Below are 18,401 nucleotides of genomic sequence, written 5' to 3'. Positions count from 1 at the left end.
AAAGAGAAAAATGGTAGGGGTTAAAAGATCACTGGTCCTTGAAATGCCCTGGAGATCACTTCTCTGGGTGGGGGAGTGGTAGCAGCAGCGGCCACCTGCCTCATTGGCTGCATCTCTGTCACCCAACGTGGCATCAGAGTACAGGTTCCTGATCCTGGAGCACAGGGTCCTTTTGTCCACTCTGGCTCCCACAGGCGGCTCCAGAAACATGTGTGGCCTCTGGAACTTGCCACCCTTCACCAGCTCCAGATTCCAAATTAGTTACATCAGATGGATTCTGTCCCTGAGGTTGTTGTCCAGGTGGGGAGTCATTCCTGGTGCTTCCTGCTCCATTGTCATCTTAGAAGCGTGTGTAAATTCCTGTCTTTTTGCCTATTTTTTCACTGCTTTTTCTCTGCTTGTTAGTTGAATGTAGCTGGTGGACTTGTTTTAACACTGTGGATATCTGAAGTATGAGTAATAAAAAGTTGCTAATTTGCATTTTTCTTTCTTTTCTCTCCCTGAATAGGAAGACAGTGATCCACCTGTTCATGAAAGTCTCAGCATAGAAAATACATTGTGGGCAAGCACTGTGGTTGCATCAGGTGAGAAAGGAGTTGTGGTTTTAGTGTGAGTTCGCACGTGCAGGAGGTGCTTTATGTGTTTAGGTGACTCCAGACAAGCATGTGTCAGAGTGCTTTCATCACAGGGGGACCTCGTGGGCCCGGCCTGACAGTCTGCCTCTCAGATGAGCCCAGGCTGAGGCCCCTGTGCGGTCCTCACACTTTGAGGAGAAACTGAGCCACACGGAGGCTGCTCCTTTGTGGGGAGACAGTTCTGACTTGTCACTGTGCCTTCAAGAAGGTGGTGCAGCAGAACCAGTCTGGGGCTAGGGGGCAGCTGGTGAGTTTAGAGGGATCTTACACTGCTCATCTAACAGAGCACGAGGGGTCGATGTGGTGGGTTGTCTGTGGGGGGACGTGTTATATGAGACAGGGGCCTGACAAGGTGGATTGGGTCAGCCCTTTAAGGGCCAGGGTCCAGGTTCTTTCACGAGAAATCGGAGTATGTTGGTATATTTTTAGGGCTTCCCCGGTGGCGCTAGCAGTGAAAATCCACCTGCCAGTGCAGGAGATATAAGAGATGTGAGTTCAGTCCCTAGGTCAGGGAAGATCCCCTGGAGGAGCAAATGGCAACGCACTCCATTATTTTTGCTAGTTGTCAGACAGGAAGGCATTTACATATGCATTTCATCAAGTGGATTTCTCTGAGAGGTGTGACACTCTAAGTGCTTCCCCCTTTCAGAAGGTGGTTGACCCTGTGGGTGGTAGCAGGAGGCGGCAGCCAGGAGTGTCAGGGTGCTAGCAGGGAGAATGCAGGACTGTCTGTCCTGGTGTCCGTCACTAGTGCAGCCGCCTGCCCCGGGGCTTTGTGTGGGGTCTCTGCTCCAGACCAGTGTGTCTGCCAGAGTCCTTACGGATCCTGTCTTCAGGAGCTCATGTCAAGAAAGACAGTAAGGAAATGAGACAAAGGCAGTTCCCTGGCAGTCCAGTGGTTAGGTGGAGAAGGAAATGGCACCCCACTCCAGTACTCTTGCCTGGAAAGTCCCATGGATGGAGGAGCCTGGTAGGCTGCAGTCCATGGGGTCCCTAAGGGTTGGACACAACTGAGCGACTTCACTTTCACTTTTCACTTTCATGCATTGGAGAAGGAAATGGCAACCCACTCCAGTGTTCTTGCCTGGAGAATCCCAGGGACGGCGGAGCCTGGTGGGCTGCCGTCTATGGGGTCGCACAGAGTCGGACACAACTGAAGCGACTTAGCAGCAGCAGCAGTAGCCACTGGTTAGGACTCAGTGCTTTCACTTCTGGGCCCCAGGTTCAATCCCTGGTTGGGGAACTAAGATCTTGCAGTCTGCACGGTGCAGCCAAAACAAAAGGAAAAGAAAGAAAATGAGACAAATCACCTGAGCTTTGCTGAGTGTCTCAGAAGAGTGCAGGGTGCCCTGAAAACAAAGAAGTGAATAGCTCACCTCTCAGGGTCTGGAAGCCTTCTCTGTGAAAGGAACACGTGAACTAGATTTAAAAACAGATGGATGCGCCCAAAGGAGAGGATGCAGTGAGAGGCTGGAGCCTGACTGCTCAACACTGACCACCAGGTGGAGGCCTCATGCCAAGGGCACCGCAGGCTGAAGACAGTGGTCCAGGCCCGTGTGCCCAGCACGCGGAGCAGGGCATTCTGTGTGTGTCTGAACACATGTGTGTGCACACAGGTGATAGGCTGCTCCTGCAGGAGAACACCTGTCCCTTTAGAGAAGAGGGGAGGAAGTGTGATAGCAGACAACTCTTCAGGTATTGCTTTTTTTGTCATGATGAATTTTTAGTGAAAAGAGAGAGGAAGTAAGGATTGCACATGGTGAGAGACCTCAGAGATGCCTCCTGAGTCCCAGGTGCAGGGCTGTGCTCAGATGCCACTGCTATCAGCAGGGTCACGTCCCCAGGCTGTGTGCAGCTGGGCCAGGCTTGGAGTCCAGGCCTTCACCTTCAGCACTTAGCATGTCACAGCCTATGGGAAACACCACAGCATCCACAATTAGGTACCTGGTCACAGACTTTACGTTTCCTGCATCTAGCTGTTGTGTGCTATTTTTTTTTTCATTATGTTGATATGTATTCTTATAAAGGATCAAGATTGGGTTTACTCATAAAGATATTTGAAGATTCTCTTTGTCTATAAGTCCATTTCATCTTTGTTCCTGCACGTTAGACTGTTCCGACTGGTCCGCAGTCCTAGTGACTTGTGTCCTTCTCAAAGAACCGGGCTTGTGGGCCCCAGATAATTCCCTGTGCACACAGTTTCTCTCCTGACCTCACTCCCAGCCTGACCTTGGCAGGGGCTGTAGCTCCCAGTTGTGAACCGTAGGTATGTGTGTGTGCATACTACTGCAATTACTGCATAGGTAGCCCTTTCTTATTAAGGTACAGAATACAGTTGCTGGAGTGTTTTTTCTTCTGAGAGACTGTTTAGGTTGTTTAAAACCATCCATCCCAAAAGTTTAAATAAAGCACATTTAATTTTAATTTCTATTTAGGCATTTTTTAAATGCAAACTTTTTTCATGAATTTGAAATCTTTTAACACATGCTTAACTATTTAAAAGCCTTATTAATGTGAATAATTTTTATTTTATATTACTTAACTCCTATATACTGAAGTATGCTTAAAATACTTAGGACTTCCAGAAGTATTATAGGAACTCTTGTCTTCTTTCACTTGATTACAAATTGAGAAGGAAAGACCAGAATTTTTAAAAATCTTATTCTTCAAAGGTTATGTGTCACTACTATACATAAAATGGATAACTAGTAAGGACCTACTGCATAGCACAGGGAATGCTACTCAATACTCTGTAATGGCTTGTACAGGAAAAGAATCTAAAAAAGAGTAGATAAGTTTTATCTTATTATTTATCATTTTATTTATCAATATATGTATAACAGCTTCACTTTACTGTTCATTTGAAACTAACCCTAACATTGTAAATCATCTATACCCCAATAAAAATTAAAAAAGAAAAAAGTATCAATTGAATTCAAGTTGCTTCCTGGTGGAGTAAACTCAGGTCTTCCTTCCTTGTAGGAACTGAACGTCTGGGAGCAAGGACTAAAGTTGACAGACAGACACAAGGACTGAGGGCACCAGAGAGGGACACATGGACTCCCAGGGGGCTGTGTTTCTTCCCCTTGTTGGTTCAGAGAGCCAGGAACCCACCATGTTTCAGTGACAGGTGGATGTCAGCATGCGATCATAAGTGGCTGAGCCTGGAAACAAGAAAGAGTCCTCAAGAGCAGGACCGCTGGACTTGTGTGCCAGACGGGGTCCAGGCTGAGCCCCAGAGCAGGACTGCTGGGCGTGTGTGCCCAGACGGGGTCCAGGCTGATTGTGATAAATACAGTAGTGAGAGTAAATACTTGAAAACTTATGTAAGAATTTAACGAAGTAATTTAATGTTAAGAAAATTGGGACATATATTGTCTCAAAGATTTTTGTTTCTCAATAATTTATTGATATAGTATTTTACAAAACTAGTCCTCATGACCACTTAGAAATTTAAAAATAGAACCTGTACCATGTAGTTTGCAACACTCTTGCTCTGGAGAAAGTTTAGTATCAGATGTCAGACAGCAGGGGAACCCCTTCCCCTCCGGTGTCCCTAGGGACTGGACCAGAGAGCACAGACAGAAAAGCAGGATGGCGTTCGAGAGGTAGTAACTAGGGGCAGAGAACAGGTACCAGCCTGCAGCTTGTGATTCAGACTTCGGTCTTGAGGGGCGTTGTTGCTCCCCCTCACCTCCTGTGGTCTTGCTCCTCCTCTGATGTGCCCGTTGGTGGAGCCCTGACTCCGTGCAGGTCTCACCGGTCACCCTGTGTGCCGCCATTGGCAGAGTGGGAGCCCACAGTCACACGGGGCTCAAGGCCACAGTAAATGCAAGCCTCCTGGCTTCACCAGGGGCTTTCAATTAAAAAGGGAACAAAGGCATGCTTCTAAGAAGAAGCAGACGTGACCTCGGAGGATGTCACGCTGAGCAGGTACCTAGCATCTTCTGCTTTTCCGGGGTTCTGTGCAGGGATGGAATCAAGATTGCCAGGAGAAATATCGATAACCTCAGATATGCAGATGACACCACCCTTATGGCAGAAAGTGAGGAGGAACTAAAAAGCCTCTTGATGAAAGTGAAAGTGGAGAGTGAAAAAGTTGGCTTAAAGCTCAACATTCAGAAAACGAAGATCATGGCATCTGGTGCCATCACTTCATGGGAAATAGATGGGGAAACAGTGGAAACAGTGTCAGACTTTATTTTTCTGGGCTCCAAAATCACTACAGATGGTGACTGCAGCCATGAAATTAACTTACTCCTTGGAAGGAAAAATATGACCAACCTAGATAGCATATTCAAAAGCAGAGACATTACTTTGTCACCAAAGGTCCGTCTAATCAAGGCTATGGTTTTTCCTGTGGTCATATATGGATGTTAGAATTGGACTGTGAAGAAAGCTGAGTGCCGAAGAATTGATGCTTTTGAACTGTGGTATTGGACAAGACTCTTGAGAGTCCCTTGGACTGCAAGGAGATCCAACCAGTCCATTCTGAAGGAGATCAGACCTGGGATTTCTTTGGAAGGAATGATGCTAAAGCTGAAACTCCAGTACTTTGGCCACCTCATGCAAAGAGTTGACTCATTGGAAAAGATTCTGATGCTGGGAGGGATTGGGGGCAGGAGGAGAAGGGGACGACAGAGGATGAGATGGCTGGATGGCATCACTGACTCGATGGACGTGAGTCTGAGTGAACTCTGGGAGTTGGTGATGGACAGGGAGGCCTGGCGTGCTGCAATCATGGGGTCGCAAAGAGTCGGACACGACTGACGACTGATCTGATCTGATCTGATCTGTGGAGGGATGAGTGACAGCAGCTGTCCTGCTCCCGTGGACCCAAGATCGCCATGGCCACATCTGCCCCACAGGTCCTGCCTCAGCGCCCCATATTCCACACTCCACAGTAAAGAGACAGTGGAGGCTCATATAATTCCATGGTTAGTTGTGCACTGGTTGACTTCAGTCAGTAGTACAGGCATTGTCTTTCTCACCTCAATTATGTTTCTCACCTTCAAATTTTGTGAAAGTTACGAATATAAATTACTCATAGCAGCAGTTCACAAAACAGACTTCCATGTTTTTGTTTTTAGGTATTTTCACTTTTTTATTTGGCTGCCTCAGGCCTTAATTTCGGCCCACAGGATTTTGCTTGCATTTTGGGGAAGATCCCCTGGAGAAGGGAAAGGCTGCCCACTCCGGTTTTATGGCCTGGAGAATTCCATGGCCCATAGGGTCAGAGTCGGACACGACTGAGTGACTTTCACTCATGCTCTGTGATTGCCCTGCAGCGTGTGAGATCTTAGTTCCCCAAGCAGGGACCAAACCTGTGTCCCCTGCACTGCAAGGCGGATTCTCAACCACCAGACCACCAGGGACATCCCCATGGCTTTTAAGTTGATATTTCAGAAATGAGTACCTCTGATCTGAGCCTTTGTAATCTATAGGTCATTCTTGGGGTATTTTATTATTCTTTTATCTTAAGTTTGATAGAGCACAAAGTTAACAATTTCTTTCTGACATGTACGATTAGAAAACCAAACTTTCAGGAGATGTGAGTAAAAGAGACACACAAATTCCAAAGCAAATACTGTCTTTATAGTATTTCTCTTACTGTTTTCATTGTCTGCGTGCTGACATGTCCACAGAAGTTTCTTGTACCTGGTTGTCCTGAATCTTTACAGTGGAAAGATGCTCTCAGATACCTGTTCAGCGGAAATGGCTCACCTGGTACCGTGTTGTTTGTGGTCACAAGTTTGATCAGTTTAATGTAGGCTCTCTCAATGTAACTCCAGTGTTCAAGTTACCATTTTAGTAGGCATTAGTGAACGAACAACTTCTGTTGTCACACTTTCCGTTGTTACCAAGAGAGTATTAGTGCATTTCATTGCGTGAGACATCAGTTGAGTTTTTCAAAGCCTGTTTTTAAAGTTAAGATTAGATTTTATGAGCTACCAAAATTAAATACGCTATTAGATAAATATGTGTAGAATCAAATGGTACATTAATATTTTCAATCAAAATGATTAAATTGGAGGTGTTACCTCTGTGCTTACATTTAAGTTTCTCTGTAAGGGCCACTTTTGTGTTTTGCAGGTACTGTAATAGGTGTGGTCATCTATACTGGAAAAGAGACTAGAAGTGTCATGAACACATCAAATCCAAAAAACAAGGTAGGTTAGGTGGAGCACTGACTGCTTTAGTGAGTGGCCTCCGCTTTCCCTGGGAGAGGACAGGCTCCGGGCAGCTCGGTCGTGTTAGCTTCATGCATGTCACAGGAGCAGGGCTTCCTGTGTCGGTGATCTGGGACGTGGATTCTCTGTGTAACAGCAAGCTTGTCTGGAAGAATTTTCAGCACTATTTTTCTTTGCTTAATCAGAGTTTTATATGTCTCTTAAATTTTCATTGTTGTATATATAATTTGCCCATAATTTAACAGTTAATTATGGGTCTTTTAATTTCTCCTCAGTCTATTTATTTTATAATTTGCACTCTATTTTTACGTTGATGGTTCACTTTTAAAATGAATCTGTATTAATGTTTTTATGGTATTTAACTTGATAGTGTATTGTTAAGGTAATTTTAAGTTATTTCCATTTCAGAAGAAGCATGTTGAAAACTAGATTTTAGTTTTAAAGACTGCTAGATTATATTTCTAAAATTATATTCCTAAAATGATATTCCTATTATAGTCCTAAAATTGTTATTTATGTAGTCATTGTGTATCTAAGTTAAATCATAACAAAAAGTCTAAATTCTCAGTAGTTAGTAAGTAACATGTTTTGTATCAAGTCATAATATATGCTAATATCTGCTGAATGAGAAGCTCTTTCTTACTGCATTTTACTCATTTTTCTTTGAAATATAATTTGTGTATATCTGAGTAGAACAAAAAGTCCTCTCATGGAGCCGTGCCTGCTATGTGAGTAATTAACAGAAGAGCTTGTCTTCTGTAGGAAATTTTATAACCAAGCAATAGAAATGAAATCATTATTTGAGAAGATACCTTTTAGGACAGGATGTGTCTCATTGTTTCAGCTAAATAGTATTTTAAAAAATAGTTAACCCTTCAGAGGCTAGCAGAGCATCCCTGTTTCTCTGAATGGTTGGGCCATTTGCAGGGCTCCTTTCTGGTGATGACCGAGAGCAGTAGTCACCAGTGAGGTTGATGGCGCTCATGTCTCTGTGTCTGTTAGGGCTCCAGGTGTCTGCCTGGCGCATGTTTAGAGAAGTCAAAGAAAAAGGTAGTGCTACTGTTGTTTTAGTAGAAATTCTGATTTTGATAATGGGGAGAAATAAATCTCATTGATTTATATAAACCAAGTTTTATAAACTTTGCCTTAATTTGAGCAAATCAGATATATGTCAATAATTCTGCAATAGAGTTAAATCATTTAAAAATAAGTTGTTATACTAATGACAAGAGTTAGCACCACATACATAGTTAATGTGTGTTTTCCAGCAAGTATGGTGTTTTTCTTTTCTTCAGTAGGCGAAACTAGGGTGTCTAATAATGCATGTATGATTTCTAGGGTTTTTTCCTCAATCATTTTACTTTTACACTTATGATGCTATTTGAGGATAAATTTAGTTGTAAATATTAACTTTAAAGTCCTGAACCTCTTTAATCCAGCTTTTTAGTTCCCCCTTAGCCTCAGTGCAGCTCACCTCTGCCACTCTCACTGTCTGCCCACGGTCACTTCTTTTCTCAGGTCACCTTTGGTGTTGGCTCAGTGAGCTGTTCCTTGCGTGCCAGTGACCTTTCCTGGGTTTAGGATGCAGTTAAGAACTCTGACCCTGGAGGCCTGGGCTAGGCTCTGGATGTTGCCACTGACCAGCTGTTTGCTTCCAGGCACTCGGCAGATGTTGCCTCTCCTTATTAGCTTTCTACGAGGTGAAATGTTAAATCGAAATGAGTGCAAGCCCCACTGCCAGTCAGGACACACCCCCAACAGCTCCAGCCCTGTCAGGCCTCGTGTCTGCCTTCCCCCCTCCTCTGCTCCTCCTCTCCTCCTCCTCCTGGTTTTAGACAGCCTTCTCAGTGTCCTTGGGTTAGGAAAAGCGTCTTGATTCTGCAGGATTGCACTCGGACCCTTGCTCAGGCACTTGTCAGCCTCACACAGGGAGCGGACTTGTCCCTTCTGTGGCCACACTTTCCTGGGGCTTGGCCAGCGTTTGCTGCAGTCCTTCTGGTGGGAGGCCCTCGTGATGCTCCCAGCTGATCACAGGCTGTGCGTGTGGTGTCGGGAGCCTGCACAGTGGCCCCCAAGCAGACAGAGCCAGCGGGCCGCAGAGCGGGACCTGCCTTGTCCGCATGGGGCTGCTTCTCCCGAAAGACACTCTGGGTGGTGGAGCACCAGCTTGACCTGGAAACAGTCTTATAAATCAAGGAATCATCTTAGGAGAGAAATAAAATCTCCCAATGTGCATAGGTCATTAAATCTTTCTAAGTGTTAAATGCTAGATTTATAAGAATAAAAATCAGGAAAATGTTACAAGCATGCTACAGTGAGCAAAAGTAGCTGATGCTATTTATTTAGGGTGAGTTGATGTGTGTCGAATGAAAAGAATGTGTAGTGTTTGAGTCTTAAACAGAGAAGGGAAGAAATGTTCAGTATTTGTAAGACATTATTATCTGCAAACTGCATCTCAGTAGCTTCCTAAACCAGCTTATTTCTGGATTTCACAGAAACCTAGTGGAAACAAAAACTAACCTTTAAAATGCTTTGACTTTCATCGGACTTCTTCAGGGAAGCCACACTGTTCTTAACCATCCACTCTGAGAGCTGCCCTGTGAGTGAGTGTCTGTGGGGACATTGAGGGATGGAGTGTCAAGTGGAAGACGTTTCCTCTCTGCTTGTGTACACGTCTGACGCATGGGCAGGTGCTCTGCTCGGCGCGGCCCCTCATGGGCCTGTCCTGGAAACACACCTCGGTGACCTTGGGGATAAAAAGCTGGCATGGCAGGTCGCACACTGCGTCCTGTCCGGCTGGTCAGCAGTGCAGCCGTGTTCCCTTGGCCCGAGCACGGGAGTGACCGGGGCCCTGCGGCCTGCCCCAGCCTTGGGAGAGGGAGAATTGGGGATGTTTAATGCCGTGCACTGCTGCCCACCCACAGTGTGGTTACAGCGAGCTTCCAGGCCTTTCACACAGAGCTGGAAAGAGAAGTGAGGAACCTCATAGAGCCTACAGGTGCCGGTCGTGAAGGGCTGAGGCGGAGGAGAGGGGAGAGGAAGGCGTTTCTGGAGCTGGGCAGGCCACGGCAGGTCGGTGCCATGGACGCCCTGGGGATGAGAAGCTGAAGGGCCGGCAGGCGAAGGAGTGGAGAGTGAACATCCTGCACAGACCCCTGTGGGTGCGGGGTGGCTGGGAGCGCTCGGCCGAGGGGGAGCGGGAAAGACAGGGCAGGCTTCTAGGCAGGGCCCAAAGCACCGGAGGAGCCGTGGGGGTGAAAGCTAACCGGTGCCTCCGTGGGGAAAAGATTGTGTTGATTTTGTTTCTGGTGAGAAAATATCACAAGACTATTGATGCTTCCAATAAAAGAAGAGACAGTCTTAGTTTACACAGAGGAAAAATATGTTTTGGAAGAGTTTTGTAGGCATCTGATTAGTAATTTAAATATACAAACAGAATTTCTTAATGAGAAATTATATACTGTAGTATGGAGAACAGTTACCATCTAAAATATGGCCTGGCTTCTTTGATTTTGTAAAAAATATTTACACTCACAGACACAGAAAACAAAGTTATGGTTACAAAAGGGGAATGAGGGGGGTGAGGGATAAAAGAGGAGGTTGGGATTAACATACACACACCACTATATGTCACCAACAGGGACCTACCAGATAGCACAGGGAACTCCATTCAATATTGTATAAGAACCTTACTTTGTAAGAACCCCGAAAAAGACTACATATATAGATCTATAACTGAATCACTGTGCTGAATACCTAGCCTAACACAGCACGGTAAGTCAGCTGTACCTCAGTAAAAAATAATAAAAATCAAAGATTCACAGTCATCAACTAATCAGCCAGTATTTCCCCCGATCTCCCCCCCCCGCCCATTACTCCATATTTTATTTGTTTCCTACCTCCATTATTGTGAATACAGAAGGCTCATGTAAATTTTTAACTGCTCTGAGTTCCTAGGATGAAAACCACTACAGTTAAAGCACTGTTAGTGGAAAGTTAGTGATGATAATTGATGTAGTGAAATTGATGCACAACAGGATAAGCGTACGAGACTAAAAGCATTGAGATTATTGCTCAACCATTCAGGTCCCTAAATTACTGAACCCCAGCTGCATCTTAGAGCTCTGGTGGAGCCAGTAGCGAGTATGTGGTCTTCTCAAGCTGATGGTCAAGAGCCCCAGAGCAGAAGTGGAGAATGGTCTGGTCCACAGTTTTAGGTTGTCAGGTGGGAGCACCTGAGGAATAGAGGGGTGACAGCTTCCCATATCAGAGACAGTAGCTGCCCACCGACCCCAGCAGGCAGCGAGGTCAGTGCCCTGCGGCCCTGTGGGTTATGGCCCTGTACATCATCACTCTCCGTACCCACGCCCACTCACAGGGCCCTCCTTCCAGGCTTCTGCACACGGCACAGGTGTCCATCTTTGGGGAGCCCTGAGTCCTCTGGCAGTACCCCCAGGCACTCTCTGCAGCCCTCGGAGTGTGAGGATCACTGCCCCTTTGAGGATACGCTTCTTCTGGACCACCCTGTGTGCTGTGTAAAATACCCTCCAAGACACATGTTAGATCGTTTGACTGTTTAGTACTGGTTGTTTCATAAACTATACTTTAAAAGTTACGTACTCAGCTAGCGTCCAAAGCCTTGTGGGAGCCACTCTCCTTTTTGTCTTCATCTTGTCCGTTTTGTTCTCCAGCTGCTTTTTTAAAGACAACTTCAGACAGCAAAGGAGGAGAGGAGTGCAGTCACCAATGGACCTGAACTAGGTTTCACACAGGTGCCCACTGGGTTCTTCGCTCTGTGGCGGCAGATAGCATGGGGTTTTATCCCAAGGGTGTCCTTTTATACAGCAGGGAGCCTCGCACCTTCCGGGGCTCAGCCTCCTGCCTTACTGGCCCTGGGTTGGTGACATCAGCTTCCCATCCAGGGACTGATCCGGCTGAAGTCCCCCCGACCCCCAGACTTCCCCAGCCCAAACCTCTGGGGTCTCTGACACACACCAGAGACGGAGAGCCACTGCCCCGAGTGGATACCACAGTCAGATAAGTGAGGATCCTGCGTAGATTTATCGGCTGTAACTGAATTCCATGACTCGCAGATATCCGGCTTAAATTCATCCTTCTAGAATGGCCTTGAAATTGGTTCTATAAATCCAACTTGATAATTTTATAATCAGAAATACTGTTTTACCCTTATTGCAGGAGCTTATTAAAATACTGTTTAAAATGCAGCATGTTTTATTCAGACGTGGGGATTAAGAATAAATCCTAAAATGTAATTAAGAGTGGAGGAAAGTTCTAAAAGAGAAATTGTTAGAGCTCCTTCTCAGAGTCAGAATGTTCCCCTTGTAGTGCTCATTGAGGCAAATGAGAAGCAGGGATTGGTGTCCACACAAAACTCAAAAATTCTGTTTTAAAACTTGGAACAAATCAAAAGATTATGTTATAAAGCAGTTACTTTTACAGTAATATTTGATGAAATTTTAAATTATAAGGAATACAATTAGAGTAATGGACTGTTTTATAAAGCCCAGCTTGAGATATATTTAATAAGATACTCTACATTTACGAGGAAAAAATTCTTGCAGGAGGTTAAGAAAAATCAGTTGTGACAGGTTGCCATTTTCACGCCATTCATAATAATAAGTTGCTCAGAGCAAGAACAGAAGGATGAAATGATAATACAGATTGCTTCCAGCAGTTATTATAATCCCTTGGGCATATTGATTTGTGTTTCTAATAAAAAGATGCTTTCAAACGTCTCATTGACAGACAGACAGGTGATATGTGCCATTATGTGAATTAGAGCCTCTTCTTTTATCTGAATGGTTGTAAAGGCATTTGAGATAATAGAGCCCAAATAGGATCAGCCATGGTATACTTTGCAAGTTGAAATATCAAAGACTGTTTTGAGACTAGCTCTTTTATTTTTAAAAGGGCAGTTTATTAATATTTTAAAAGTTGTGTTTTATATTAAAATTTTACAGTAGAAAGACATTACTCTTCTTGTGGTTGTATACAATCACCGCACCCCTTAATTGTTTTAATAGTTGCCTTCTTGAGTAATAAAATATTTTTGGATTTAAATACTTGTTTAAAAATGGGATCATGTGGTTCACAAAAGAGCTACATGTTGTGGAATATGGTATTACAGTCAATCCACAGAGATAGAAAGGCTTTGGGAGTGCTTTTTTTGGATAACTGTTATTAATATTAACAAATCATAGTGTTTCGAAGCCTCATCAGGAGAAGATTAACTCGAGAAACAAACCTCCAATAAAGTAATTCAGTGGCACGTAGACAAGACCCCTGGTGGCCCTCAGAGCTGTGACAGTACACACCGCCTCGCTGCACTTGCTCAGCCGCGCACTCGGATATTACAGCTGCTCACAATTAAAAGTTGTGTTTCTTCATCAGCAGTGTGAATATAAATAAACTTATAATTTCAGGAAAGCAATACAGAGGCAAGATGCTGAATGAAGAAGCAGTCCTAATGATAACCTCTGAGACATGATGCTCTATCAGAGTGTACAGCAAACATCTCAACCGGAAAACTTGGATTCAGGCCCTAGTTCCTTTTAAATATGAATTTGATTGTAAGGCAGGTGTTCTGAATAGGAAACAGCATATTTGTTATTTAAAGTAAATACTTTGTACCGCTAAAAAGACAAGTTTTTACGTAAATTTCTGAATGAGGTCTTACTCGTCATTTGTTGTGTATAAAGTAAGTAGTAATTGATAGTATGTCAAGACCTTGATGCTGGGAAAGATTGAGGGTGGGAGGAAAAGAGAGCAACAGAGGATGAGATGATTGGATGGCATTGTCGACTCAATGGACATGAGTTTGAGCAAACTCCGGGAAATATGGCAAAACAGAGAAGCCTGGCGTGTACAGTCCATGGGGTCACAGAGTCGGACACGACTGAGTGACTAAACAACAACAACAACATCATTTCTGAACTAAATTCCCTGTAATCAGTTTCTTAACAGAGAAGTACAATTTATTGAGGAAACAGATAAGTGTTTTCATAAGTGCCTTTGTATTTTGAAATCCTTGATTCCTTGTCCTGGGGCCATGAAAACTGTTAGAAATAAGTGGGACTTGCGATGACTGCTTTATCATGACATTTCCATCTTAATTTATATAAGCTCGCAAAACTTACTCCCAGGAGCATTTCTGATGAAGGCCTTTCAGTGTGGGTGAGAAATACGGTCTGAAAGATGTAGTGAGATGAAAAATGAGCAACTTGGAAAACTTCTGGATGAAACCAGAGTGGATGGATGACTGTGTCGTGAATGAAGACAGCAGAGGAAGACAAGGTTTTCCTGTTTTCAGATTCTCACGGTACATTTCACCTTCCCAGGAGGGCTGGCAGCCCCAGGACCGTGGTGGGTACCTGGGGTGTAGTGCCCTAGGTTGTTAGGCAGAGGGGGTCCCTTCGTGGTCACCATGAAGAGAAACGGGTCATGAGCCGCGTGGGTTCAGAAGCAGACTTGGTTGGGGAAGATTCGAAGCCAGGGGTCAGCTGGAAGAGAAGGGAAGTCACTTGGTTTGCTTGCTGTGTGGGAAGGCAGGGGGGATGGGCAGGACCCTTCGGCCCCCACCATGCTTCCTGCTTCTTGAGAGAGAAGCTAGCTAGGGGAAGGCTTGGCTGCCCCCCGGCAGGGTGTGCGGGGTGCCTGTCCTTGGGGCTGTCGTGGGTGAGGACCCCAGCGGGGGCGTGGAGGCCGAGTTCCAGCCCAGCCTCTCCCCGTGCCTACTGGCTGCGTGTGTGGGAGCGCCCGGCCCTCTGCCACCCCTGGTCCCTGGCGACGGTGGTCTGGTGCCCACTCCAGAGGCAGCCCCGGGCTCTGTGCCGCCTCATCCTGGTACCGCTGCTGTCTTAGCCTCTTGAACGGTGCCCACCCGTGTACTGAATGGTCACGGTACTTAGCAGTGGTTCACGGTTTTCCCCTCCATAGTTACATTTTTCTGACCAATAATTTAAAAATAAGTGTATTCCTCAGAAACACATCTGGTTTCAACTTAATTGTCTTTTCACACGCCTAAAAATGTATTCTGGATATCATTTTTAAAAGAAACTCCAGTATGTTGACATTAGAGTAGCTACTGTACCCAACTTTCTTTTTTACAACCACATTAACTGAGCATGTATATGATACATTTAACATGAAGTTAAATAGCTTTCTTTTCCCCTACGTAATAAGCATTTTCATCTAGTAGTTTCCTTTTGCAAAACTTTAAAATATATCATGTGAGTTTGACTTTTCCCACTGTAATAAGCTGCTAACTGCTTAAGGTTTCTTTTTGAGGGACAGTTATTCACATCAAACATTTCTGAAAGGCTTGGGTTTTTTTATGTTTGTTTTTTTTTTTAATTTTATTGAAATTGAGTTGATTTACAATGTTGTGTTAGTTCCCCCTGTACAGCGAAGTGACTCAGTTATATATATACATACATCACTCTTTCAGATTCTTTTCCCATGTAGGGCATCACGGAGTATTGAGAAGAGTTCCCTGTGTACAGTAGGTCCTTTTTAGTTATCTATTGGCACCCCACTCCAGTACTCTTGCCTGGAAAATGCCATGGACGGAGGAGCCTGGTAGGCTGCGGTCCATGGGGTTGCGAAGAGTCGGACACGACTGAGCGACTTCCCTTTCACTTTTCACTTTCATGCATTGGAGAAGGAAATGGCAACCCACTCCAGTGTTCTTGCCTGGAGAATCCCAGGGACGGGGGAGCCTGGTGGGCTGCCGTCTGTGGGGTCGCACAGAGTCGGACACGACTGAAGTGACTTAGCAGCAGCAGCGTGTATGTGTCAGTCCCAATTTCCCAGTTTATCCGTCCCCTGACTGCCCCCTTGGTAACCATAAGTTTGTTTTCTACACCTGTGACTCTGTTTCTGTTTTGTAAATAAGTTCATTTGTACCATTTTTAGATTCTACGTATAAGCAGTATAATATATTTGTCTTTCTCTGACTTACTTTGCTCAATGTGGCTTCTTCTTAAACTGCTTAATACCATCAAAATCAAATATTTTTTTGAGGCATTGAAGTCAGAAGGAAATTTTTTGAGCCCTATTATTTGAACCCAATTAGAATATAAAACTTCTATGAGATAAATGACCACACGTAATAATTGTTAGTTTATCAGTAGGATAAATTAATTATAATGTAAATTGTAATTGGTGTGCCAGTGTATTTCTTAGTAATATTTTCAAGAGACAATAGGATAACGAGCCCAAAATGTACTAGTGAAGGTTAATTAGTCCTCTCCACCAGTGAACAGTGCCTTCTGTAGAAAGCTTCAGTAAAATATACTAGTTGAAATACTTGCTTATCAATACTTTAAATTTTGGTCTGGTGGTGACATCTTGGGAAGACCTCTGGATGGGCCTCGGCAGTGCCCTTCCAGGTCTGTCCCTCCCGGCGTGCCCCTACCTACCAGGTTCGCTTCTGCATCGCGATGCTGCTGTGTTGAGAGCATTAAACGGAGAGGAGATACAAAAGGAATTTGGTCCGATGGGGGTGCTCACAATCTGTTGGGTGCTTCTTCTGACCAGCTTCATCCTGTTAGTTAACAGTGCTGGGTACTATTTGAGCTGCCTTAGTTCAGCTTAGTTAATGAGGATGGGTTAGTTAGTTCTGTAGACTGGAGAGTGGGCTCATTAGAATTTATGCTACGAGACTCGAAAGACCAGAGTCCATGTGCTGAAGTCTCAGTGCATGTTTGTGAAGTCACTTCATTTCTGGAGGAGGAAAGAGCGCTGGAAATAATCTGCTCTGACCAGGAGAGGCCAGAGAGGCAGCTGTAATGAGATGCTGATTGGGCCGCAGAGGAGCAGGTTCCACTGGGGGGCACCTGAAGCTCTTTTGTTTCCCTTGAAATGTTGACATTTCTGAGCAAGCCAGCGAAATCCCGTTACAGACAGAACTGCACCTAAGCAATCTTTTTTGATTATTCTTAGTTTTTGAAGCTGATTTAATTTACAAAATTTTGTACTTTCAAAACAGATAAAGCAGAGGAATCATTTACATTAAAAGTTATGAATTTATGAAAAGGTGGCACCTAACACTCTAAAAGGATTTAAAATTCTTTTTTTTTTTTTTTTTTTTGGTGAGGAAAAAAGGGAGGATTTATCACTTGCAGCAAGTAGGGAGAACACTGGGGATCTTTCACAAACCAGGGTCTCAGATTGAAAATTCTCAATGTCCTTTAACACACAGTCTTTGTGTGTTTTATGCAGTGGCACAACAAAAATGTTTGTTCCTAGAACTTTGAAAATGCACTTACTGCCCAAGTAGGTAAACACTTAATAAATGACTACTTTAGATGGCACTTGCTGTGCTGGCAGTAAGGACAGTTTTTTCAAATGTTGCAGGTGAGGTGATATCAGAGTTATCGGACACATTTAGGAAGCTAGGACTAGAACTCAGATGTGTGTCTCCTCGCTCAAAGTCACCCCTCGGTTTCTGCTCACTTGCCTGTTAGTGCTGGTGTAAAGGAGGAGGCTCCTTCGCTCCTGCAGTAGTGCCGACAGCCGACACCACGTTATGTGCGGCGTGGAAACCCTCCCAGGCCCGCAAATAAAGGCGTAAAAATGAGACCCAGGAAAAATGACAGATGTAACATTGCTACCTACAGTTCATTAACCTGTGGAAATGAGCAACTGGTGCACCATACACTTCAGAGAAGGATTTGTTTTGTTCTAAATGAATATTTAGTCATTTGAGCAACAATTTTCTTAAGTTAAAGTCAATAATTTGTTTTTTTATTACAATTACAAAAATTGTTCCATAGCCTTAAGATACAGACATGGTCTGAAACACACAATATAGAGAACAGAATTTTCATAATGGATCAATTTAATATGTTTTTAATTCCAAACAATATAAAAAATGACTGCTTCCAAGGTTTAATTTCAGTCTGAGCTGCTGCCTTCGCTCCGTACTTGAGATGAATGTGGTGACACTGCAGTGCCTCATTTCAGGAGGGCGGGTGTGTGTCCTTGGCCTCGTGAGCAGTGAGCTCGGTCCCCGAGGAGTGTGCTGTAGATCGCAGGAGGGAATCGGACTGAAAGTCTCCTTGCGTCCTTTTGTAGAACTCAGTCCTCTCTCGAGAGAACGCTCTCAGCTTTGGCTTTCTGGATGAAGGCCGTGACAATTTTAAAGGTAATTTATGGTTGCTAATTAAGTAAAACAAAAGTAAATTCTTTTAAAGTATCACATGATTTGCACAGTTTCATTCAATTCATGTGTTTGGTCCTTGTAAGGATGTGTAGAATGCTAGGTTGTGACTGCACGTTCTCTTAATGCTGAGTTAATGCATTAAGGACAGAAAGCAGGACGCTCATGGTCCACATCCTCTACAAAGTAAGGGTAATGTCAGGAGAGATTTCAAGTGTAAGGTTTAAAAGCAGCTGAAGGGTAGTTTAAATATTTTCCCCTGGAATGACTATAATTACTTCAAGAAGTACAAAAGTCTTGTTTGTTATTTTGTTGTGTATGCATGCTCAGCCGTGTCCAATTCCTAGCAACCCCATGGTCTGTAGCCCGCCAGGCGGCTCTGTCCATGGGATT

General features: G+C 44.3%; 1 protein-coding gene across 1 annotated transcript in view; it reads left to right on the top strand.

The window, feature by feature from the left end:
• Positions 1-18,401, top strand: part of ATP9B (ATPase phospholipid transporting 9B (putative)) — a 151,670-nt gene that overhangs the window by 70,905 nt on the left and 62,364 nt on the right. The window contains exons 10-11 of the mRNA XM_070361953.1: positions 509-584; positions 6,729-6,805. Of these exons, the coding sequence (XP_070218054.1) occupies positions 509-584; positions 6,729-6,805 (153 nt within the window). The remainder of the gene's footprint in view (positions 1-508; positions 585-6,728; positions 6,806-18,401) is intronic.

Source organism: Bos mutus, chromosome 24 (assembly GCF_027580195.1).
Source record: "Bos mutus isolate GX-2022 chromosome 24, NWIPB_WYAK_1.1, whole genome shotgun sequence".
Classification (NCBI taxonomy): domain Eukaryota; kingdom Metazoa; phylum Chordata; class Mammalia; order Artiodactyla; family Bovidae; genus Bos; species Bos mutus.
The sequence above is the reverse complement of the archived record's forward strand: the minus strand, read 5'-3'. Positions and strand labels throughout refer to the sequence as shown.